The sequence below is a fragment of the Arvicanthis niloticus genome, chromosome 13 (assembly GCF_011762505.2).
Source record: "Arvicanthis niloticus isolate mArvNil1 chromosome 13, mArvNil1.pat.X, whole genome shotgun sequence".
NCBI lineage: Eukaryota > Metazoa > Chordata > Mammalia > Rodentia > Muridae > Arvicanthis > Arvicanthis niloticus.
In genome coordinates, this window is record NC_047670.1 from 22788331 (window position 1) to 22808323 (window position 19993).

At 38.0% G+C, this 19993-nt stretch overlaps 1 protein-coding gene across 1 annotated transcript in view; it reads left to right on the top strand.

The window, feature by feature from the left end:
- The window catches only part of LOC117718706 (developmental pluripotency-associated protein 2-like), a 59215-nt gene extending 41587 nt beyond the window's left edge, over positions 1-17628 (top strand). Inside the window, 1 exon segment of the mRNA XM_076912206.1 lies at positions 16746-17628. Within this exon segment, the coding sequence (XP_076768321.1) occupies positions 16746-17628 (883 nt within the window).
- Positions 17629-19993: the final 2365 nt, after the last annotated feature.

Genomic DNA, 19993 nt, shown 5'->3' on the forward strand with positions numbered 1-19993 from the left:
TCTCAATCAAAAAAGGCCAAATGGTAATGTAAAGTACAATGTTCTCTTGATGAATAGTGATTTAGTTTGGAAAAATGTGAGTTCTCCCATTAATTTAATTGCCATCGATTCTAAGAATTACATTTCAGTGAGGTACTCTTTGAAGCATCAGTGAAAAAAATACATCTCTTCTTATTTGTGCTGTTTTGGAAGACTTTTGAAACTCCCATTGCCTGTAATCTTACCATTGTTAGGAGTCTGTCATTTTCTCTTACCAGACAACTTTCTGGGTAACTGGAGTTCAGCCATGTAGGACAATGTTGGCAGTAAACTTCTAATTATTACTGTAACAAGAAACTTAGTGTTTCAATCTTTTTTAAATTCTCTCTGTGAGATGACAAAAACTAATGAACAAAATGTATTTTTAATATGGAAAAACTATAAAACAATAAGCAGATGTCAATGGAAACCAATGAACACAATAATAACACTGAGTCCCTGACAGGAAGAGAGGAGAGAAAACAGGAAAAATAAGTCAGCAGAAAAGTGCCTGGAAATAAATGGGACATCTCTGAAAAGAACAAAGGCATATATTATGCCTTACATTTGATGAGGACATGAAATCAAATTATTATGATAAGATTTGTACAAGAAACCAATAAATCTTTTTCTTTATTCTCTGCCCAAAGTCATCATTCAGTGTTAACTATATCTCAATCTTATTCAGCACACTCTAAAAGCAATGTGTCTGCTTACCGATGACAAACAATAGTGGTTTAAGGGCACAGATAGAGTTGAGCAGCTCAGCAATTCACAAATGCAGTTACATTTTAAAATATTAGAGTCTAGGTGCTAGTCTCTGTGCACAGTCATAGGCAAAATGCATGCGGACAGTATTTTAATCAAACTCATGGTATTGAGAAGAATATAGGCAAAAGAAAACTACAGAAACACAGTATGGACACCCACCCAGGTTAAGGTCAGTAGTGCTTATATGAGAAAGCAGGCCAGAGGGAATTAGGAATAGGTCTTCAGATGATCTATTCCTAAAAAAGGAAGTCGTGTAAGTAAATGTCTAGGAAGAGATATCACTGTCCATCTCTGTGCAAATACAGTAATGAATTACCTATTGACATTTTCTATGGAAAGACTCTTCTGTGATGTGTTGAATGTTCTTTCCAGGTTGAATATTACTTTTAAAAGAAAATTCCAGTCTACAGAACATAATTCACCAAAAATGACATGCACACACTGCCTAATTATTGCAGAATATAAGGTGATGTGCCATGACAGAAATGGGGAATAATATCCCAAGGCATCACTTAGATTCTCATAGACTCCACCTTGTATCCTAATATGTTTAGACTTTCCCCATGTTTCATTTGAATGTTGCTATTTGCAATATGTTCTCAAGCTGACAATTTGTATTCCTGTGTTTATCTCAGCAATGACAAACGACTGGAAGAGTCAGTTCAAATTAGTCAGGTAAAATGATGGCATGATATGGAAAAAGAGCAGAGCACAAAACAACAGAAACAGTTAGTGGTAAAGGAAGCAGTTTGGGAAGGAGCCCTGTGGGAAAAGGGAGTGAGGTTTGGCTTACACAAAAAGTGAAAAATGAAGCAAGTAGATGCCAAGTTACAAAAGGCTCTGTGGACCATGGAAATAGTTTGCAATTCATTCCCAAAGCAACAGGACACAACTGAAGTGGTTTAAGAAGAAAAATGACAGGATTAAACAGGGGTTTTGGAAACAATATTCCATAGACATCATGGAGAAGGCATTAAAGAAAGGCAAGACATCACAGCAGAAAGCTTTTAAAGTCATAAATACAATGCATACTGACAAACAGACAAAAGGCATTTTTTTAATCCTAAAAGTTTGACCAGTCAGTTGATATGCATACACTGTATGTTGAACCAAATTTATAATATTGAGTTTAGTATTGTTTTCAATAAACTCATGGTGGAAATGACCTAAATAGCCACTAACAACAAAATAAGTAAGGACCCAGTGAGGTTCAATATACAGTGGTGGAAATGAGCAAATTGCTGGTACAACAACAGGTCTAATTCTCACAGCTGTACAATCGCATTATGCAAGCCAGGCACCAACAGTACATTCTCTACGCATTCATTTATGTCAGTTCAAGACAAGAAAAATTCTAGTACTGAAGTTGGAGCAATAGTTTCTTTCAAAGTATCTTAGGGGTTGGAACCCACTACAGAGCTTAAATTTTTAAATAAATAAATAATAAATAGAATGTATTTATTTCTTTGTTTATGGGCATGTGCATTGCCATACAGCACAAGCATCAAGGGCAGAGGACAACTTGCTAGAAACAATTCTCTCCTTGCAACTTGTGTCCCAAGTATCAAACTCAGGTCATCATCAGGCTTGATAACAAGTATCTTTACTCACTGATCCACCTCATCAACCCTCTTACACGTAATTCTGTTCACAGTCAGAACATCAGTTAGGAGATACTGAGTAGACAAACAGCCCTTCTCTACTGGGTAGACAAACAGTCCTTGTACTCAAGGGTCGGTTCAAAAGGACTGTATACTTCATTAGAGAAGTCCCTCAACCACATAACTCCATAAAGTAAAAAAAGAAAGAGTGTTTGGGAAAAAATAAGCTTCCCTCAGGTTTCAAGATCTCCAATCACATGGCAATGAAGCTACAGAGTTAGCAGATAGATGCTTTCCTCCAAGAACATCAACCAGCACTGGACCTGAAGAAAGTTGTGGCAGAAATGATCCTAATATTTTCTGTGGTGCCCAGATGACTAAACACAAAGGGAGGTACAACATCAGCAGATGCAGGTTCCCAGAGATGATAGGACAAAGCAACCATGCAGGCAGTCAATCAAGGTCAGAAAGTAAAAGAAAATTTTATGGGTCCCATGAATTATAGATTCTTTTTCCCTAGCCTGAGTAGCTAAAGTTGCCCCTCTGGTTTGCCAACCAGAGGCCAGTTAATCCGTAAACAAAGAATGCAGAGTTACAGGACAATGGGCTACCGAGGCATCCCAGGAATGCATCCCAGGAATGAAGATCCTGATAAGGAACTGCTCCCCGCCCCCATGGACCGGTTTGGCCAGATGTTCAAAAATTGGAAAACAACCAATCGTATGCACCCGCGCGAAAGTTTCTCCCTTTCCCCACCCCGAGCTTATATAAACCCTAAACCCTGGAGCCACGAGGTCGATGCCCCTGTCTCCCACATTGAGACACGTGTCGGCCCGGAACGTTCCGCCATTAAACTACCTCGTGTTCTTGCATCAAGTTGGTCTTCCGTGTGTCCTTTGGGTGCGCGCCATCCTGTGACTCGAGTGGGGTCCCCTTTGGGGGCTTCCCGAGCCTTACAAAAGCAACCATAGAAACCCCTCATAGGTCATTTCTTTGGGCCATGTAAACCATAATTCCCCCCAATCTCAGATGTTCCACAAGAACACAAGAAGAGGAAGATGGCTGAGGAGTCTGAGCTCTAATCTAGCAAATTGAATTTTACCACAGAGGAGAAAGGAGGAAGAAGGGGGTTTTTTGTTTGTTTGTTTTTCTTTTTTTCTTTTTTCTTCCTTGAATCTAGATTTTAGCAGAAGAAGCTAAAATAAAATTACAAGCAGTCTTGAGAAACTAGTTGTTACTCCCTTCACATCCAGAAAGATGAGCCTTCTATGGTATGGAGAAAGAAGTGTTTGGGAGCTATAAGGAAGAAACTTTTGTGCCATTAAGGTAAGGATTAAGAAACAAGGTGAAACCAGCTGTCACCAAGCAAGAGTCTATAGACACAATCCTTCTCACAAATCTTCAGAATCTCTCAAGATTTCTCTCAGATATAAAAGGAATGAATGAGACCTCCTAGAGTCTTCTGTGCCACCACCTGCCCTTATAAACAAAAACACAGGACTCAAGGTAAACTATTGTTGATGTGGTATTAGAGACAGAGGAATGGACATTCTGTATTTGTTGCTGTTTACTCATATTTTGCAAATTCTTCCTAGCAATTTAAGCTACTTCTAAGCATTAAAGCCACCATGGAAAGACAGAAATAATGGGTTGCATCATTTCTTATAATGTTTCCCCCCAAAGCAGTCATCAAATCATCATTTACTATTTGTGTGTGTAAGATAAAGGATGTCAACTCATTTTAACCTTCTTTCATTGTCCTGCTTTAAGATCTGTTTTTGATTCCCAGTGCTAAAACATTTTTTATAAAATGTGATGAGCAAAGTAGAACACAATGCTTTATTAAGTAGGAAAATTATCTACCAATTTTATGACATAAGTGATAATGTTTTTTAATCAGCACTGAAACATTGTGACTCTGTAAGACAGCTAATGTTTTTAAGAGGTAAACATTACATGAATTCTCCCATGAATGTCATCATCAAGAGAGGATTTAGTGGAACAAGAAAGGTGGTTGGCTCACTCATATTCAGACTATGAGCTCAGTGGAACCAGCACACTGTTTCCATCCAGGCTCTCAACTGCTCTCTTATTTTGGGATAAACACCCATCATCTCTGACCTGAACCATTCCCATGGCTTCTTCACTGCTGCAGTCCATGTATTTGCATCTTGCCTTCTTCAGTCTACATTCTGGACTTCATCTAAAGTTCTTCCCCGAATTCTCTGAATCCAAGAATATTTGACATATAGACCAGATACTACTTGATCTTCTTTAACTAGGTCTCTACAGCCTGCTCTACCACACAGCCACAATTCTTCATTTCAAAATACACATCCTCCTTTCTCCCCTCAATTTTTCAGACTAGTTATGTCTGGTACATCTCTATATACAGTTTTATCTGCTTGAAATGCTTTCAGTTCATTTTCTTTATTGTCAATTGTTAGCTGCTTTTTTCTGAGTGCCCATCTCAAGTCCTATCATCAGGTAATCTTCTCTAACCTCTGCATGTTAAAACAGTTATGCCCTCCCTTTGAGCAGGCATGGTTTGAATCTGAAATGATCCAACAAGTTATGTGTTGACCATGATTGTGGGGAGCCAACAGAAGGCGGCTATCATCCTTGCATATCATCTTGAGCCATATACCCTGACAAGAGACTTGATTACAATAGCCTACAACAGCTGAGCACACTCTGATAACATCTTGTTTTAGATACCCAGGATTTTCCCTTGGGTGTATAAGACTTAAAGGTGTGTGACTTAAGGGCGTGACTTAGAGATCAGATTTAGAGACAATACCTAAGGGCATGACTTAAAGGCATGGCTTAAAGGGTGGCTTAGAAGTGAGATATATAAAAGGCAAGAGGCAGACAGAAGAAATAATTATTAGGTAGTAGGCACTTAGCACTTGGAGAAAGAACTTGGAACTTGGAGGCACTAGGGACTAGGAACTAGGGACTAGAAACTAGGAACTCAAGACTTGGGACTTAGACTAAGAAGATAGACTAAAGAATAAACGGGATTGAATCATACTCTGTCTGGTCTCCATTCCTTGCTCTCTCTCTTGCTGAACCCTGACCCTCAGACTAGAGCAGTCTGGGGCATTGCGGGCTCTAACAATTTAGCCCCCAAGGCTTTGGCAGAGAGGATCCAACAAAGTATTCTGATCAAGGCCCAAAGTTTAATATTTTGCTTTCACATATAAAGGGGAAGCCCCAACCCCCAGAGTCTCTTCTCAGTTCAGCCCAGGGGCTAGGTAAGGAGATAGCAGTCTGGAAGGTGTCAAGGCTAGCTCAGCAGGCAGTCCATTCTTCTTAGCTCAGGTAGCAGACTCCAAGGCACCAAGGCTGGCAATGCAATGCATCTCAGGTCCTACTGTTGCTTGGTCTATTGTGGTAAATGACTTGCAAGCCTGCTCAGGCCTGGGGGAAGGGCACATAGGGGGAAGGATTGAGAGCTCTGAGGACAATAGGAACTTCACAAAAAGACCATCAGAGTCAAATAACCTGGACCCTTAGGGGCTCACCAAGACCAAAGGCACCAGCCCATATGTACTAGTTGTGCAGCTCAGTCTCCATGTGGGTCCCCCAACAAATGGAGTAGGGGCTGTCCCTAAAGCCATTGCCTATCCATGGAATCCATTCTCCAACTGGGCTGCCTTGTCTGGCCTCAGCGGGAGAAGATGCATCTAACACTGCAGAGACTTGATGTGCCAAGGTGGGGGTATACAAAGGGGTACTGTCTCAGAAGAGAAGGGGAGGTGTTGGGGAGCAACTTCATAAGGGGGAACCAGGAAAGAGAGGGAAAGCAATGAAGCTGTAATATGCATGAATAAATTAATTAATTGAAAAAAATGCATTTTAATGGTTATTGTTCTCCTTTAAACACTAACATATTTAAGGAAAAGATTCTGTCGGTTCTGTTCATATGATTGTATTTAAATATTGAGCACAGGATCTGTCCCATCAAAAGTATTTTATCAAGAGAGGGCAAACAAATAAATTCCAAGTAGAAGTTGGAGACCCTGTCCATTTCACATGTAGTCGTCAACAGCTTCACACTCTTTTTCTCTTTGTAGGCTTTTCTTGAGTCCTGATTTGTTGGCTACTAGTGACCTTTTGGTTATAAATATAACCACTCTCATGGTAATTGTTCAAAACCTTTTAAAGAAAAGGATTGACATATCCTTTCTTAATAAACTATTTTTTTATATTGTCATTGTTATGGTTTTGTTGTTTGTTTGTTTATTTTGTTTTGGCAAAAAATATTGAGCTGGGGAGGAACCTGTATTTTGACTTCAAAATAATTTATATAAAACTATAAAACAAACTGTGCATGGTGGCACAGAGACCCATTACTGGTCAGTGTTCTGAGAATGAATGACTGTGACTGCTCAACCCTAGGTGGGTGTTACCAATCTCACCAAATCAAAGGGCTTAGAAACATTGCAGAAGAGTAGGCATAAAAAATGTAAGAGTCTGAGCATTGGATTGAGGGCTGTGATGTTCAGACTCCTGGACATCACAAGGATGATGCACACATCAAGGCATAGTAGCTGTGGATCTCTGCATAAGACTGCACACATTCAAACCAATCAAAATTCCAGCCTGGACAGGGAGGGAGCCCACCCCTAACTAAGGAGCTACTGTAAGCTGACTACTGCGAAGGAAGAAATAGTCAGCTTTCTTTGGGGAGGTATTGGCTGGTAGGCTTTCCATGCCCTGTTGGATGACCCTGCAGCTATTTGAGTATGTCCAACATTAATTAGAGTCAAGGGACTTAGTATAGTAATAAGGCAGGAGAGAGCAAGATTCATGGGTCTCAGTGAAACTGAAGAGAGGTAGCAGGAGATGGATAAAATCAAAATACATTGCATACACATATGAAATTTTCAAAGCATGAATAAATAATATCTAAATTTTAACTAGTTAAAAATTTTAAAGAATTTTTTTTAATTTTAAAGAAAGCTAAAATTTAAATTTTTAATATTAACAACTTCTCAGACATTCATAAAATTCATAAATGAAAGAATCATTTTATTTTTGCTGAAGTGGAATACCTTAGTGTCATAAAGTTTTATATACATTTTAAAGTATATGTAAGCATATATATGTATACATATATGTATATATAAGTATATATGTATTTATTTAAGTAGCTGAAGCATTTTTCCAATTCATTATTTTTTCAGTTTAGTGGAAAGTGCATTCCACACAGGAAAAATTTTATTTGATATATTCTAAATTTTCATTTGGTATTTCATTATTCAGTAAGGTTATTTTATCAAGCAAGACTTTAAAATATTTGTTTTAATTGTCACTTTATTTTATAACATGGTTAATGTTTTCCATATCTTACATAATATAATAAGCAGCTATATAATAGTTTCCAGTATAGTTTAGGAATTGAAGCTTTTTTTTTTTTTCATAAAATTCAGAGAAAAGTTTACCTTGTCAAAACTTTCATAAAGTTTTGAATATTTGTATATGATTTTTAAGAGTTCTAACACTAAAGACAGTTCAGTGCATATCTACAAACCCATTTAGAAAAGGCATCAACACTACTATATTCACTATCCACGGCTATCTATAAAAGCTATCCATTACATTGAATGTTATATGTAATTACATATTTCCAAAGTGGCCATCATGATAAAATAATTTATTGGTTTATAATTTATAATCAACCTGTTGGTTACTTCTGATTCTACATCATCTTAAATGAAAACTGACCATTTGGGGAATTTATCTCACAAGATGCATTCACAATTGGTTTTCCAGTAGTTGTTGAAGCATGTGCTAAGGCATTACTCTAATTAAAAAATAAAGCTATATTTCTTCCCAACAAGATAAGAATGTGATTGGTACAGGCTTTTCTGATAAGCACCAGAATATAGATTTTTAATTTCTTTAATAAAAATCCTAAAGCCCTCAGTTTTGACAAAATGTATTTAAACATAGAGGAGAAATAGCACCCTAGCAAAGTTATTTTAAAATTATTCTTGATTCAATGTTAGCTTTTTCTTAGTGCACTGCATTAAACTATATGATTCTAAATGTAAAAATAGCAGAAACAATTAATAGTAACTTGAAGGGGACTGGAAAAGTGTTTTGGTACAACTCCCAGCATCTGAGAAAATAAATGACTCCAATAATGGCTAGGAAATCTTTGCAAGGAAATTGATTTTCAATTTTGGCTCTCAATCAAATTGAAGATTGACCTCATAGAATAGGTTAACTAATAGATCATTAAAGCTGACTTTTGATGCCAGACCACTTTAAGATGCTTGGCATATCACTCAGAAAATATTCAAAGAATTAAATCAATTCCATTCTAGCCTACTTATCACCAGAATGAAATTCGTTTATTCTAGGACTCCTATCTATATGGGTTAATGCTGAGCCTTCTGCATCTTACTCAAGTGGTAAGTATGTATATTCAACCAGAGTTTCATCATATTAATCCTTGCTATTTAGAATAGTATACCTCACAGAAGAAATCTCATTATACAAATGGTATTTATTAGAATGATTTTTATAGGCTGCAGTCCTGCTAATCCATCAATAGCTGGCTGTGAATGGGAAATCCAAGAATCCCATAATCACTCCGAGACCCTAGTGTGACTGTGTCAGAATTGGCTCTTTGGTGGTCTTTTGGGGCTTGTGAACAAGAACAACATAACTAAATGAAAAAAAAAAAAAAAAAACTGTTGTGATTAGACTTAAGGCTGACCTAACTTCCACCTCTCCCCATCTCTATTTCTTTTCTTTGATTTATTTGATGTGTATTTTTTGTGTGCCTGTGTGTTTGTGCACCACATGCATGCCCAGTGTCCATGCAAGTCAAAAGAGGGTGTCAAACCCCCTGAGATTAGAGTTATGGAATGTTGTAAGCTATGAGATGACTACTGGGAATTAAAAGCAGATCCTCTGGAAGAACAACCATGTGCTTCACTACTAAGCCATCTCTGTCTTTGGCTCTTTTTGATAACAGACTAGCTTTTAACTCATGACATTCCTCATGTCTGTTTCGGGCTCCCAATTTCTGAGATTGAAGTCACTGTAGTTCCATTATTTGAAGAGCTCCCATAGCAGATGTGGAAAACAAATAAAATAATTTAGTGAAGGAGAAATCAAAGCACTTGTATATGAATATAAAAACTTATATGAAACTTAAATGAAACTTCTGAAAAAGAACATGAAAAATAACAATCATGCTCAGAACCCCAGTGCAGAAGGGGTGACCAGCAGTTTGAAGACATTTTACCTTTAACAATTGGAGAGAAGGAAAAGAAAGAAAACCTAATATTTTTATTTTAACTGTTATCCTTGATAAGTTAAAACTATATGTAAATAGACACGAAGCTGCTGAGATCAAAGATTTCTTTACTCCTGATAAGTCTTGGGTACCACTGTCACAATGAATAAATTCTGCTGAACAGGTTTTGAGAGAATTCTTTGAGACAACAGTGTCAACGTATTGTTTTAGTCTAACACAGCAGAAGATGATGTTAAAGATATGTGAGATGCATTCAATAAGAAACAAAGAAGTGAGAGACTGGGGCTCTTTTCTGTTGTCAGGAAAAAAATGCTGTGGACATCGCAGGAGATAGTCATAGACCTGCTGCTGGTGAGATTTGCTCATGACTCTCATAACCTGAGACAGGAATAGGTGGGCTTTCTGCCTATCAAGTAAATACAAAAACATTGCCTACAAAAGTCTCTTCACACAGTAAGATGAAAAGACTGACTATAGAGTATTGACATAGGGACAGGCTTACGTTGTGCACAATGGATTTTTCTTTCCAGTTTAGAATTATGTCTTCTACACTTGCATAAAACTCTCCAAGTTATACAAACACCCTGGTTTTGGCTTAAACATATAACTTGTAAAGGTCTGCCCTTTTCATAGAGATGTCATTTACACTAGAAACAACTGAGAATTTTGTTGTTTTCTCTATTGATCACAGCTGTTTCTAGAACATGACAATGTAATTTCTGTTCTCTTCTGTATCATAAAAACTCAGGGTAGAGAGTCCAGGGCAAAGATAGCTCTGGACTCTCAGTGGATGGCTAGATGTTTTTGAATATCAGAACTCCAACAGCCCTTTGATTTTGTTGTTGTTTGGTTTGTGGCTGTTGTTTTTGTTGGGTGTGGTTTTATTTTTGAAATTAAAATATAATTGCATCATCCTCTACTTTCTCTTTCTCCCTCCACTCCTCCCCCTTGTTCTTTTTATTTTGAAAAGTAAATTTTATTGCTATTAATATTAAGATACTAAAAGAGATCATGTAGATATTCTCAATCAAAATTCATCCTAACCATTTTAAAACATTCCAAATGTATTGCATAACAACGTAACTAAATATAAGAACACTTAGAATAATTCAAGATGTAGGAACTATTTCAAGTTTGTGAGTGTTATAGTTTGAGCCACATGATTACTGTGTCTCTCAAGGGATGTACTCTAAAAAAGGTGAAAGGGGATGGATTTTTTTATTCGATATTTTATTTATTTACATTTCATATGACATCCCCCTTCCCCATTCCCCCCACACATTAATCCCCTATCCCATCCCTCCTCTTCCTTTTTGAACTTTATACTGTTTTAATTACATGAAAATATTAAGGTCAGTTCTAGGTTGAGGAACTAGCACTACAATGGATACAAATAGTTCAGGAATGAAGAAGACAATAAACCCATATAATCAAAGAACATGCATGACAATAAACAGAATCCTGTAATCACTCCTGTGATCACTATTTCTAAGGGCTTATCAGGATGATCAAAATATCTGAACATACTTCCCTGTACTAGTCCAAAGTCATTTTCATGCCTGAAGCCTACTTCTTTGTTCTAGCTTAAGATTTAGATTTCTTCCTATAATTACTTCTTTGTTCTAGCCTAAGATTTAGATTCCTGCCTAAAATTTATTTTTTGTTCTAGCCTAGGATTTAGATTTCTACCTGAAATTACTTATTTGTTCCAGCCCAATGTCATATTCTTGCCTGCCGGCCATTTCCTTGTCCTTGGCCTATGTCAGATTTCTTCCAAGCAGTCCATTTCCTTGTCTGTGGCCAATGATAGATTTCTGCCAGGCAGCTCCAAAAGCTCTCCACATATCCCCCTTTTTATTGCATTAACCAGACTGGGCCTATCTTAGGACTTTCTGACAAGAAAGCCTTCCTTACCCATCGTGAAATATGCATTATCGTAAGCAATGCACTTCTGTCTTAGGTTGGTAAGGCTCTGTGAAGATTTTACCTGTCCTTGGCTTGCCAGCCTGTAAAATTAATAACTCTGTCCTCTGTCTGGGGGTCCATTATCAGTTTTAAGTCATGTACTTTGGCTGCCATCCTGTTGATGTAGTTAGAGACAAGCTTTAACATGGTGGGCAGGAATAAAAGTATTCTCAGGACAAGAAGGGCTAGCCTGATCAAGCTATATATGCCATTCCTGAGGTTTGACCAAAATAGAAATATTGACCTCAGGCCATGAATAATTTTATCTGCATTATCTGCAGCATCAAATCTCAACAGAGCAGCATTTTTTAAATTTATAATCTCACTAGGCAAAGTTAACACACCCAGAAAGGTGTTAGGATTATGCCAAATACCCTACAGGTGTCTTTAAACTTTTTTCTAATTATAATGACAATCATTGCAAATTTTAGAAGTAGCACTACTCCAATGATATTTGCATGATACTTGGGATGGCTCCTAACTCTTGAACCCTGAACTTCCTTCAGATAATTTGAATAGGTTATAGAGCATCATCCGTTGTTCCAGATACCAGTATAAATCCTTTTGTATACTCAATACATTAGTAACTTTTTTGCTAGATGGTCAACAAAACAGTTGTCTTAACTTTTTGTGTCAATGCTATTGCAGAAGCAGAAGTGTTGGCAATTAATGAAATTAGAGCTATTATACCAGCAATAATCAAGCCCGCTACTCTCTTGCTTCTGCTTAAAGCCTAACTCACTTCACTCACTTTCACTTTCAAGCTTTTTTGCGGGGTGGGGATCAAGATTTTCTAATACTCCGGGCAGTAAGACAAAAGCTGGTTGATAGACCCCTGTAACAGACATGCCAGTTTTCCATTGGAAATTATACAGTCAATGCAACTTACAATAAATACTGTAGAAAAGATAAAACCAATTTTAGTTTGACAATTAAAAGAGCCTTAAAACATGCACTGATGCTTGTTTGAAATCCAGATCCTGTCCCTACTTTATCTCTTGCTATCATAACATTGTACTGAACTACAGCTAACTTCCAAATATGTTTCTAGAAATGTTCAGATCCAGCCTTCCAAGTGTAGACTGTTGTTTCCAATATTAGATTGATTTCTAGACCAGACATGATTGAGTCATAATAGCTGATCAGCTTTAAGAAAAAATACAAAGGACATTATAATTTCTTTTTTTGATTCTCTGTCCCACAAGGTCTAAAACCTTGAGGCAAGGCAGCTTGTCCCATCTGAGATATAGGCAAGCAAAGGTGGGTCAAGAACATATGTCCAATACAGCTCCCCAGTCACCCTTGTCAGGGCACTCAGCAAAATCACTGGTCTGCATTATTCTTTGTCTCAGCAACAGCATGCCTCACCAATCTTTTCAAAATTCCATGGAGGTCTTCCACAATACCTTGTCCATGAGGACTATACAGAATTCTCTTAATGACTTGTTGACAAAAAGTCTCGACTGCTCAATTACAATTGCCAGCTCCATTATGGTTTTTTTATTGGATATTTTATGTATTTACCTTTCAATGTTATCCCCTTGCCCATTCCCCCACAAAACCCCTTAACCCATCCCTCCTCCTTCTACTTCTATGAGGGTATGATGCCACACATCCACCCATTTCAGCCTCCCTGCTCTCGAGTTCCCTAACACTAGGGCACCCAAACTTTCAGGAACCAAGGCCCTCCTCTTCTTCCACCTCTTCCACCTCTTCCACCTCTTCCACCTCTTCCACCTCTTCCACCTCTTCCACCTCTTCCACCTCTTCCACCTCTTCCACCTCTTCCACCTCTTCCACCTCTTCCACCTCTTCCACCTCTTCCACCTCTTCCACCTCTTCCACCTCTTCCACCTCTTCCACCTCTTCCACCTCTTCCACCTCTTCCACCTCTTCCACCTCTTCCACCTCTTCCACCTCTTCCACTGATGCCTGACAAGGCCATCTTCAACTATCTATACAGTTAGAGCATGAGTCCCTTTTTTTGTGTTCCCAGACTGGAGGGTTAAACCCTGGGAGCTCTGGTTGAGTATTTTGATACTCCTTCTAAGAAGGACCAAATTACACACACTTTGACCGTCCTTCTTGAGATTCATGTGGTCTATGTGTTGTATCTTAGGTATTGTGAGCTTTTGGGCTAATATCCACTTATCAGTGAGTACATACCATGTGTGTTTTTTGTAATTCAGTTACCTCACTCAGAATGATATTTTTCAGTTCCATCCATTTGCCTAAGAATTTCATGAACTCATTGTTTTTAATAGCTGAATTCCATTGTGTAAATGTACCACATTTTCTATATCCATTCCTCTGTTGAAGGACATCTGGGTTCTTTCCAGCTTCTGGATATTATAAATAAGGCTGCTATGAACATAATGGAGCATATGTCCTTGTTATATGTTGAAGCATCTTCTGGGTATATGCCCAGGAGTGGTATAGCTGGGTCCTCAGGTAATGCTATATCCAATTTTCTGAGGAACGACCAGACTGACTTCCAGAATGGTTGTACCAGCTTGCAATCCTACCAATGATGGAGGAGTGTTCCTCTTTCTCCACATTCTTGACAGCATCTGTTATCACCTGAGTTTTTGATCTTAGCCATTCTGACTGGTGTGAGGTGGTATCTCAGGGTTGTTTTGATTTGCATTTCCCTGATGACTAAGGATGTTGAACATTTCTTTAGATGCTTCTCAGCCATTCGAGTTTCCTAAGTTGAGAATTCTTTGTTTAGCTCTGTACTCCATTTTAATAGGGTTATTTGATTTTCTAGAGTCTAATTTCTTCAGTTTCTTGTACACCTTGGCTATTAGACCTCTATCAGATGTAGGATTGGTAAAAATCTTTTCCCAATCTGTTGATTTCTGCTTTGTCCTATTGACGGAATCCCTTGTTTTACAGAAGCTTTGCAGTTTTATGAGGTCCCATTTGTCAATTCTTGATCTTAGAGCATACACCATTGGTGTTTTGTTCAGCAACTTTTCCCATGTCCCCATGTATTTGAGGCTTTTCCCCATTTTCTCTTCTATTAGTTTCAATGTATCTGATTTTATATGAAGGTCCTTAATTCATGTGGACTTGAGCTTTGTACAAGGAGATAAGTATGGATCAATTTGCATTTTTCTACATGCTGACCTCCAGTTGAATCAGCACCATTTGTTGAAAATGCTGTCTATTTTTCCAAAACCAGCATTTTAGTTTTATCTGTCTTTGGTTTTAGTTCCTTTGTCAAAGAGCAAGTGACCATAGGTATGGAGATTAATTTCTGGGTCTTTTATTCTATTCCATTGATCTTCCTGCCTGCCTCTGTACCAATGCCATGCATTTTTTATCACTGTGCTCTGTAGTACAGCATGAAGTCAGGGATGGTGATTCCCCCAGAAGTTTTTTTTATTATTAAAAATAGTTTCCTGGGTTTTTTATTGTTCCAAATAAATTTGAGAATTGCTCTTTCTATCTCTGTGAAGAATTGATTTGGAATTTTTATGGGAATTGCATTAAATCTGTAAATTGCTCTTGGAAAGATACCTATTTTTACTATATTAATCCTTTCAATCCATGAGCATGGGAGATCTTTCCATCTTATGAGATCTGCTTCGATTTCTTTCTTCAAGTTCTTGTCATACAGATCTTTTCTTGCTTGATTAGATTCACACCAAGATACTTGATATTATTTGTGACTATTGTGAAAGGTGTCACTTCCCTAATTTTTTTCTGTTTATCTTTTGAGTAGAGGAAGGCTACTGATTTGTTTGAGTTAATTTTATATCCAGCCACTTTGCTAAAGTTGTTTATCAGATTTATGAGCTCTCTGATGGAAGTTTTAGGGTCACTTAAGTGTAGTATCATATCATCTGCAAATAGTGAAATTTTGACTTCTTCCTTTCCAATTTGTATCCCTTTGACCTCCTTTTGTTGTCTAATTGCTCTTAGGACTTGAAGTACTATATTGAATAGGTAGGGAGAAAGTGGGCAGCCTTGTCTAGTCCCTGATTTTAGTGTGATTGCTTCAAGTTTCTCTTTGTTTAGTTTGATGACATAAATTGGTATAGTTATGCTCTAACTGTATTTTGAGGGAAAAGTTTTATTTTAACAGGAAGGGTGATATGTAGGAGGAGCTAACATGGGAGGAGTAAGGAGAGGAGGAGTAAAGAGAGGAGGAGGAGAAAGAGAGGAGGAGCTAGGTGATAAGAGACAAAGGGGGGGGGGGTCAGACATGGAGGCAGATGTTCACATGTCTCCACCAGTCAAAGATAGTTGATATATCTAGGTTGGGTATTAGGTTACACTTCTGATTGATATTGAGCATTACCAAATTTACAAAGCCATTGGTTAACATTAAAAAAAATTGTATAAAAGCAAAAAGGAGAAGAGGGTATAGGATAGGGGTTTTCTAGGGAGGGAAAATGGGGAAAGGGGATGGCATCTGAAATGTAAATAAAATATCCAATAAAAAACAAAACAAAAGGGCTGGTGATATGGCTCAGTGGTTAAGAGCACTGACTGCTCTTCCAGAGGTCATGAGTTCAAATCCCAGCAACCACATGGTGGCTCACAACCATCTGTAATGAGATCTGATGCCCTCTTATGGGGTGTCTGAAGACAGCAACAGTGTACTTACATATAATAAATAAATAGTTTAAAAAAAAAACAAAAAAAAGGAGAGGAGGAGAAGAAGGAGCGGAGAAGCTAGGTGATGAGAGAGAGAAAGAGAGAGAAGGGGGGGGATATCAAGGCAGCTGTTTACGTGTCTCCACCAGTCAAAGATAGTTGATATATATAGGTTGGGTATTGGGTTACACTTCTGATTGAGCATTACCAAACTTATAAAGCCTTTGATTAAAATTTTAAAAAGTGTATAAAGGCAAAAAGAAAAAGGGGTCATTGGATAGGGGTCTTCTGGGGGGGAGGGGAGAATGGGGAAAGGGGATGGTATCTAAAATGTAAATAAAATATCCAATAAAAGAAAAACAAAAAAAATAACATAGACTAGTGTTTCTTCATACTCAAATAGCCACTATTACAAAACTATGGCTTCAGTATAAAAGAAGTCGGCATCCATTTAGCTGCTGCCTTTATCATCTCCCAAGCCTGCCTGAAAATGTCATACTTAGGCCCGAGGCTTACAACCAGAACCAATCTGAGGAAGATGTGGATGAACAAAGTGTGGTTCTAACGCTGGTCCCATTTACTGAGGAGTCAACCATAGAATATCCTATGGAATCAAATGTTTCTTCAGTCATAGACCACAAAACACCAGCTCGTTCTCTGGTGAGGTATGAGGGAATCAAACACCCAACAAGACCCATACCGAGCACCGCTCCTCCACTCACCCTGTCTCCTATTAATCATGTGTCCCGGAACAAGCTTCAGGAGTGGTGTCGTTATCATAACTTGAGTACAGACAGCAAGAAAGTTGAGGTTTATTTGAGACTTCAGAGGCATTCATATGCTAAACAAAAATGTTATGTCCCCAGCAAATCTCGTGAGGCCAGACTGAAGCTGGGTCCCAAGAAACCCAAGATAGTCTTCAGAGGAATCGGGCCTCCAAGCAGCTGCAAAAGTCAGAAGCAGGAGAGCGGTATCCTGGAAATTCTAACTTCACCTAAGGCCTCCACACTTGCAGTCTGGGGGAGAATTGCCACGAGAGCTGCTCTGTCCATGTCTGCGAATCGCTGTCCTCTTCTCTCTAATGTGGAGGCCTTTCTGTCAGAAACCACTGGATTCAGATGGTGTGTTGTCCATGGCAGGCAGTGCCCTGCACATAAGAAAGGCTGGGTTCGCCTGTAATTTTATGCTGGTCAGACCTGGGTTCCAGACACTCCCCAAAGGATGAATTTTCTCTTCCTGTTACCATCCTGTGTTATCCCAGAACCAGGAGTAGAAGATAATTTGCTATGTCCTGAATGTGTTCACAGCAACAAGAAGATCATGAAAAACTTTAAAATTAGAAGCCGTGCAAAGAAAAATGCCGTACCTCCAAATATGCTGCCTTAGACCATATCACAGTTTTACTCTGATCTGAAGGGAATGGAAGCAGCAAAAGAAAACATTCTGTGATCTCTATAATGAAAAAAAAAAAACAAAAAAACAACAAAAAAAACAAAACCCTGGACATCAGTCTTCAGAAGCCCCTCCTCCTGTCTCTTCCGGCAGAGCGGAGAATCTGCAGACAAGTCAGCATCCATCACTCTAATCTTAACACCTGAGGCATCTCCTCATGGTCTTGTGCTGGATTTGTTAAATGCTTAGCTAGCTGAGAAATGATTTTGTTTTAGTGGGTTTGTTTTACTGGGCTTTTTTTTTTTTTTCTTTACATAGATTTTTTTTTAGGGGGGAGTTGGGAGCAGTTTCAAATTAACAAAGCAGAAAGTACTTTTTTAAATAGTTTTTTGTTTTGTGGTTTTGATTTTTCGAGGCAGGGTTTCTCTGTGTAGCCCAGGCTGTCCTGGAACTCACTTTGTAGACCAGGCTGGCCTCAAACTCAGAAATCCGCCTGCCTCTGCCTCCCAAGTGCTGGGATTAAAGGTGTGTGCCACCACTGCCAGGCTTAAATAGGGTTTTTTTTTTTTGTTTTTTTTTTTTTTTTTTTTTTTTTTTTTTTTTTTTTTTTTTTTTTTTTTTGAGGAAGGCTTTATCATGTAACTCTAGCTGGCCTGGAAATTCTAGGTAGACCAGAAACTTGTGGTTTTTCCTAAGTGTTGGGATTTATGTGCCTGTACCACACTGCCTAGCCAGTACTGATATATTATTGACTATATTATATATTGTAGAGTTTGTTGCTTGTCCTAAACAAACAAACAAACAAAAAAAAAACCTATGGCTTCTACTTTCCTTGAAAGCACTTCTTCAGGGCTACATTCTATGTTCTCTAGTCTCTTCTATTCTGTTTTGATTTCACTTATATCTTTCTTATCTATCTCCTACTTCTAATCCCACAGTTCTTCTATAACTGACTCATTTCATTAGAACATATTGCTTCCCAAAATTATGATTGTGATGTACATCTTTAATGTTCCAATCAGAATATAATAACTTTAAGGAGAGTAAGTATCACAGGAAGAAGTCTTCAGGACACAGGATCCAAGGGATAGGGAAAGAAACAATTCTTATCACATCTATGGAATAATGAAGACTAGAGACATTGCAAATATAGCTTTAATTTAGATTAATCAGGCAGAGCAGGAAGATCATGGTGACTACCAATGGGCTCAGATATACTTAAATAAGTTCTGTTATAACAGGCTCTAGTCCTTTAAAACCTAGGAGAGTTGTTTTAACTATAACTGGCAACATAGCCTTGAGTTGTCTTTTCATAAGTATAAGACATTATGAATGGGTAACTAACATGCATAGACTGGCTTTATATACTAATATAAAGAGGATGCATATTCTAGATACTAAGATGTACAAATATTTACTTCTCTTTGTGTTTCTATACTTAGCATCACACTCTAACTCTCTGTAAACATAGCATATTCCTGGAGAAATCTTGATCTGAGGTTTTATTCTGAATTTTCTCACATTTCAATTAGTAATGCCATTATTAATGAATCATTAGGTGATTAGAGACCAGTCACAATGCCTTTTTGTATTCTGCAACTCATCGCTAGAGAATCAGCAAATCCTGTCAGCTCTCAGCTCACAGATCTCTTAAATCTAATTATCTTCCAATTCCTGCATTGCTCTTCAAATTAGAATAAGACACCATCCCTTCTATCCGAAGAGGGGTAACCCTAGGTAATGGCAGGACCACAGAGGGAGAATTCTTCAGGTAAATAGAAACCCAATGACCTTGAAATGACCTATAGTTGTTATGTATACAGGTCAGTGAACCAGAAATTTACAAATATGCTCATAAATTACGTTAACCTGGCACAATTGAAATGTCATGGTGAATAGAAAAGAGCCTCAGATATTATTAAATAAAACCTCTTATAACAGGCCCTAGTCTTTAAAAACTTGGATAGGACTTCTTTGATAGAACATGCTAGGTTCAGTTGCCTCTTTATTGATCACTTCCCCCACCCCTTGCTTCTCCAGACTCCACATGTAATCAAATTGTCTTCTAAAATGTAATAATCAGGTAACTCCCTTGCCAGAATTCTTCCATTATCTTTCCAAGATACCTATAACAAAGTCCAGTTCTTGTCATGGCACACAGTAACTCTCCTGTCCATTGCCTACCTTTTCAATCTCCATACTCATCCCAGGCTTGGGTCTCCCCAGATTCAATGACTAGGCTCACCAATCTACTAGGACATCCATGGTCCATTCAAGTCTATACTCAAATGTCCCCTTTAACCCCTTCCCCATGTATCTCATCAAAATTAGTTTTCCTTTAGTTCCCATCACCTCATCT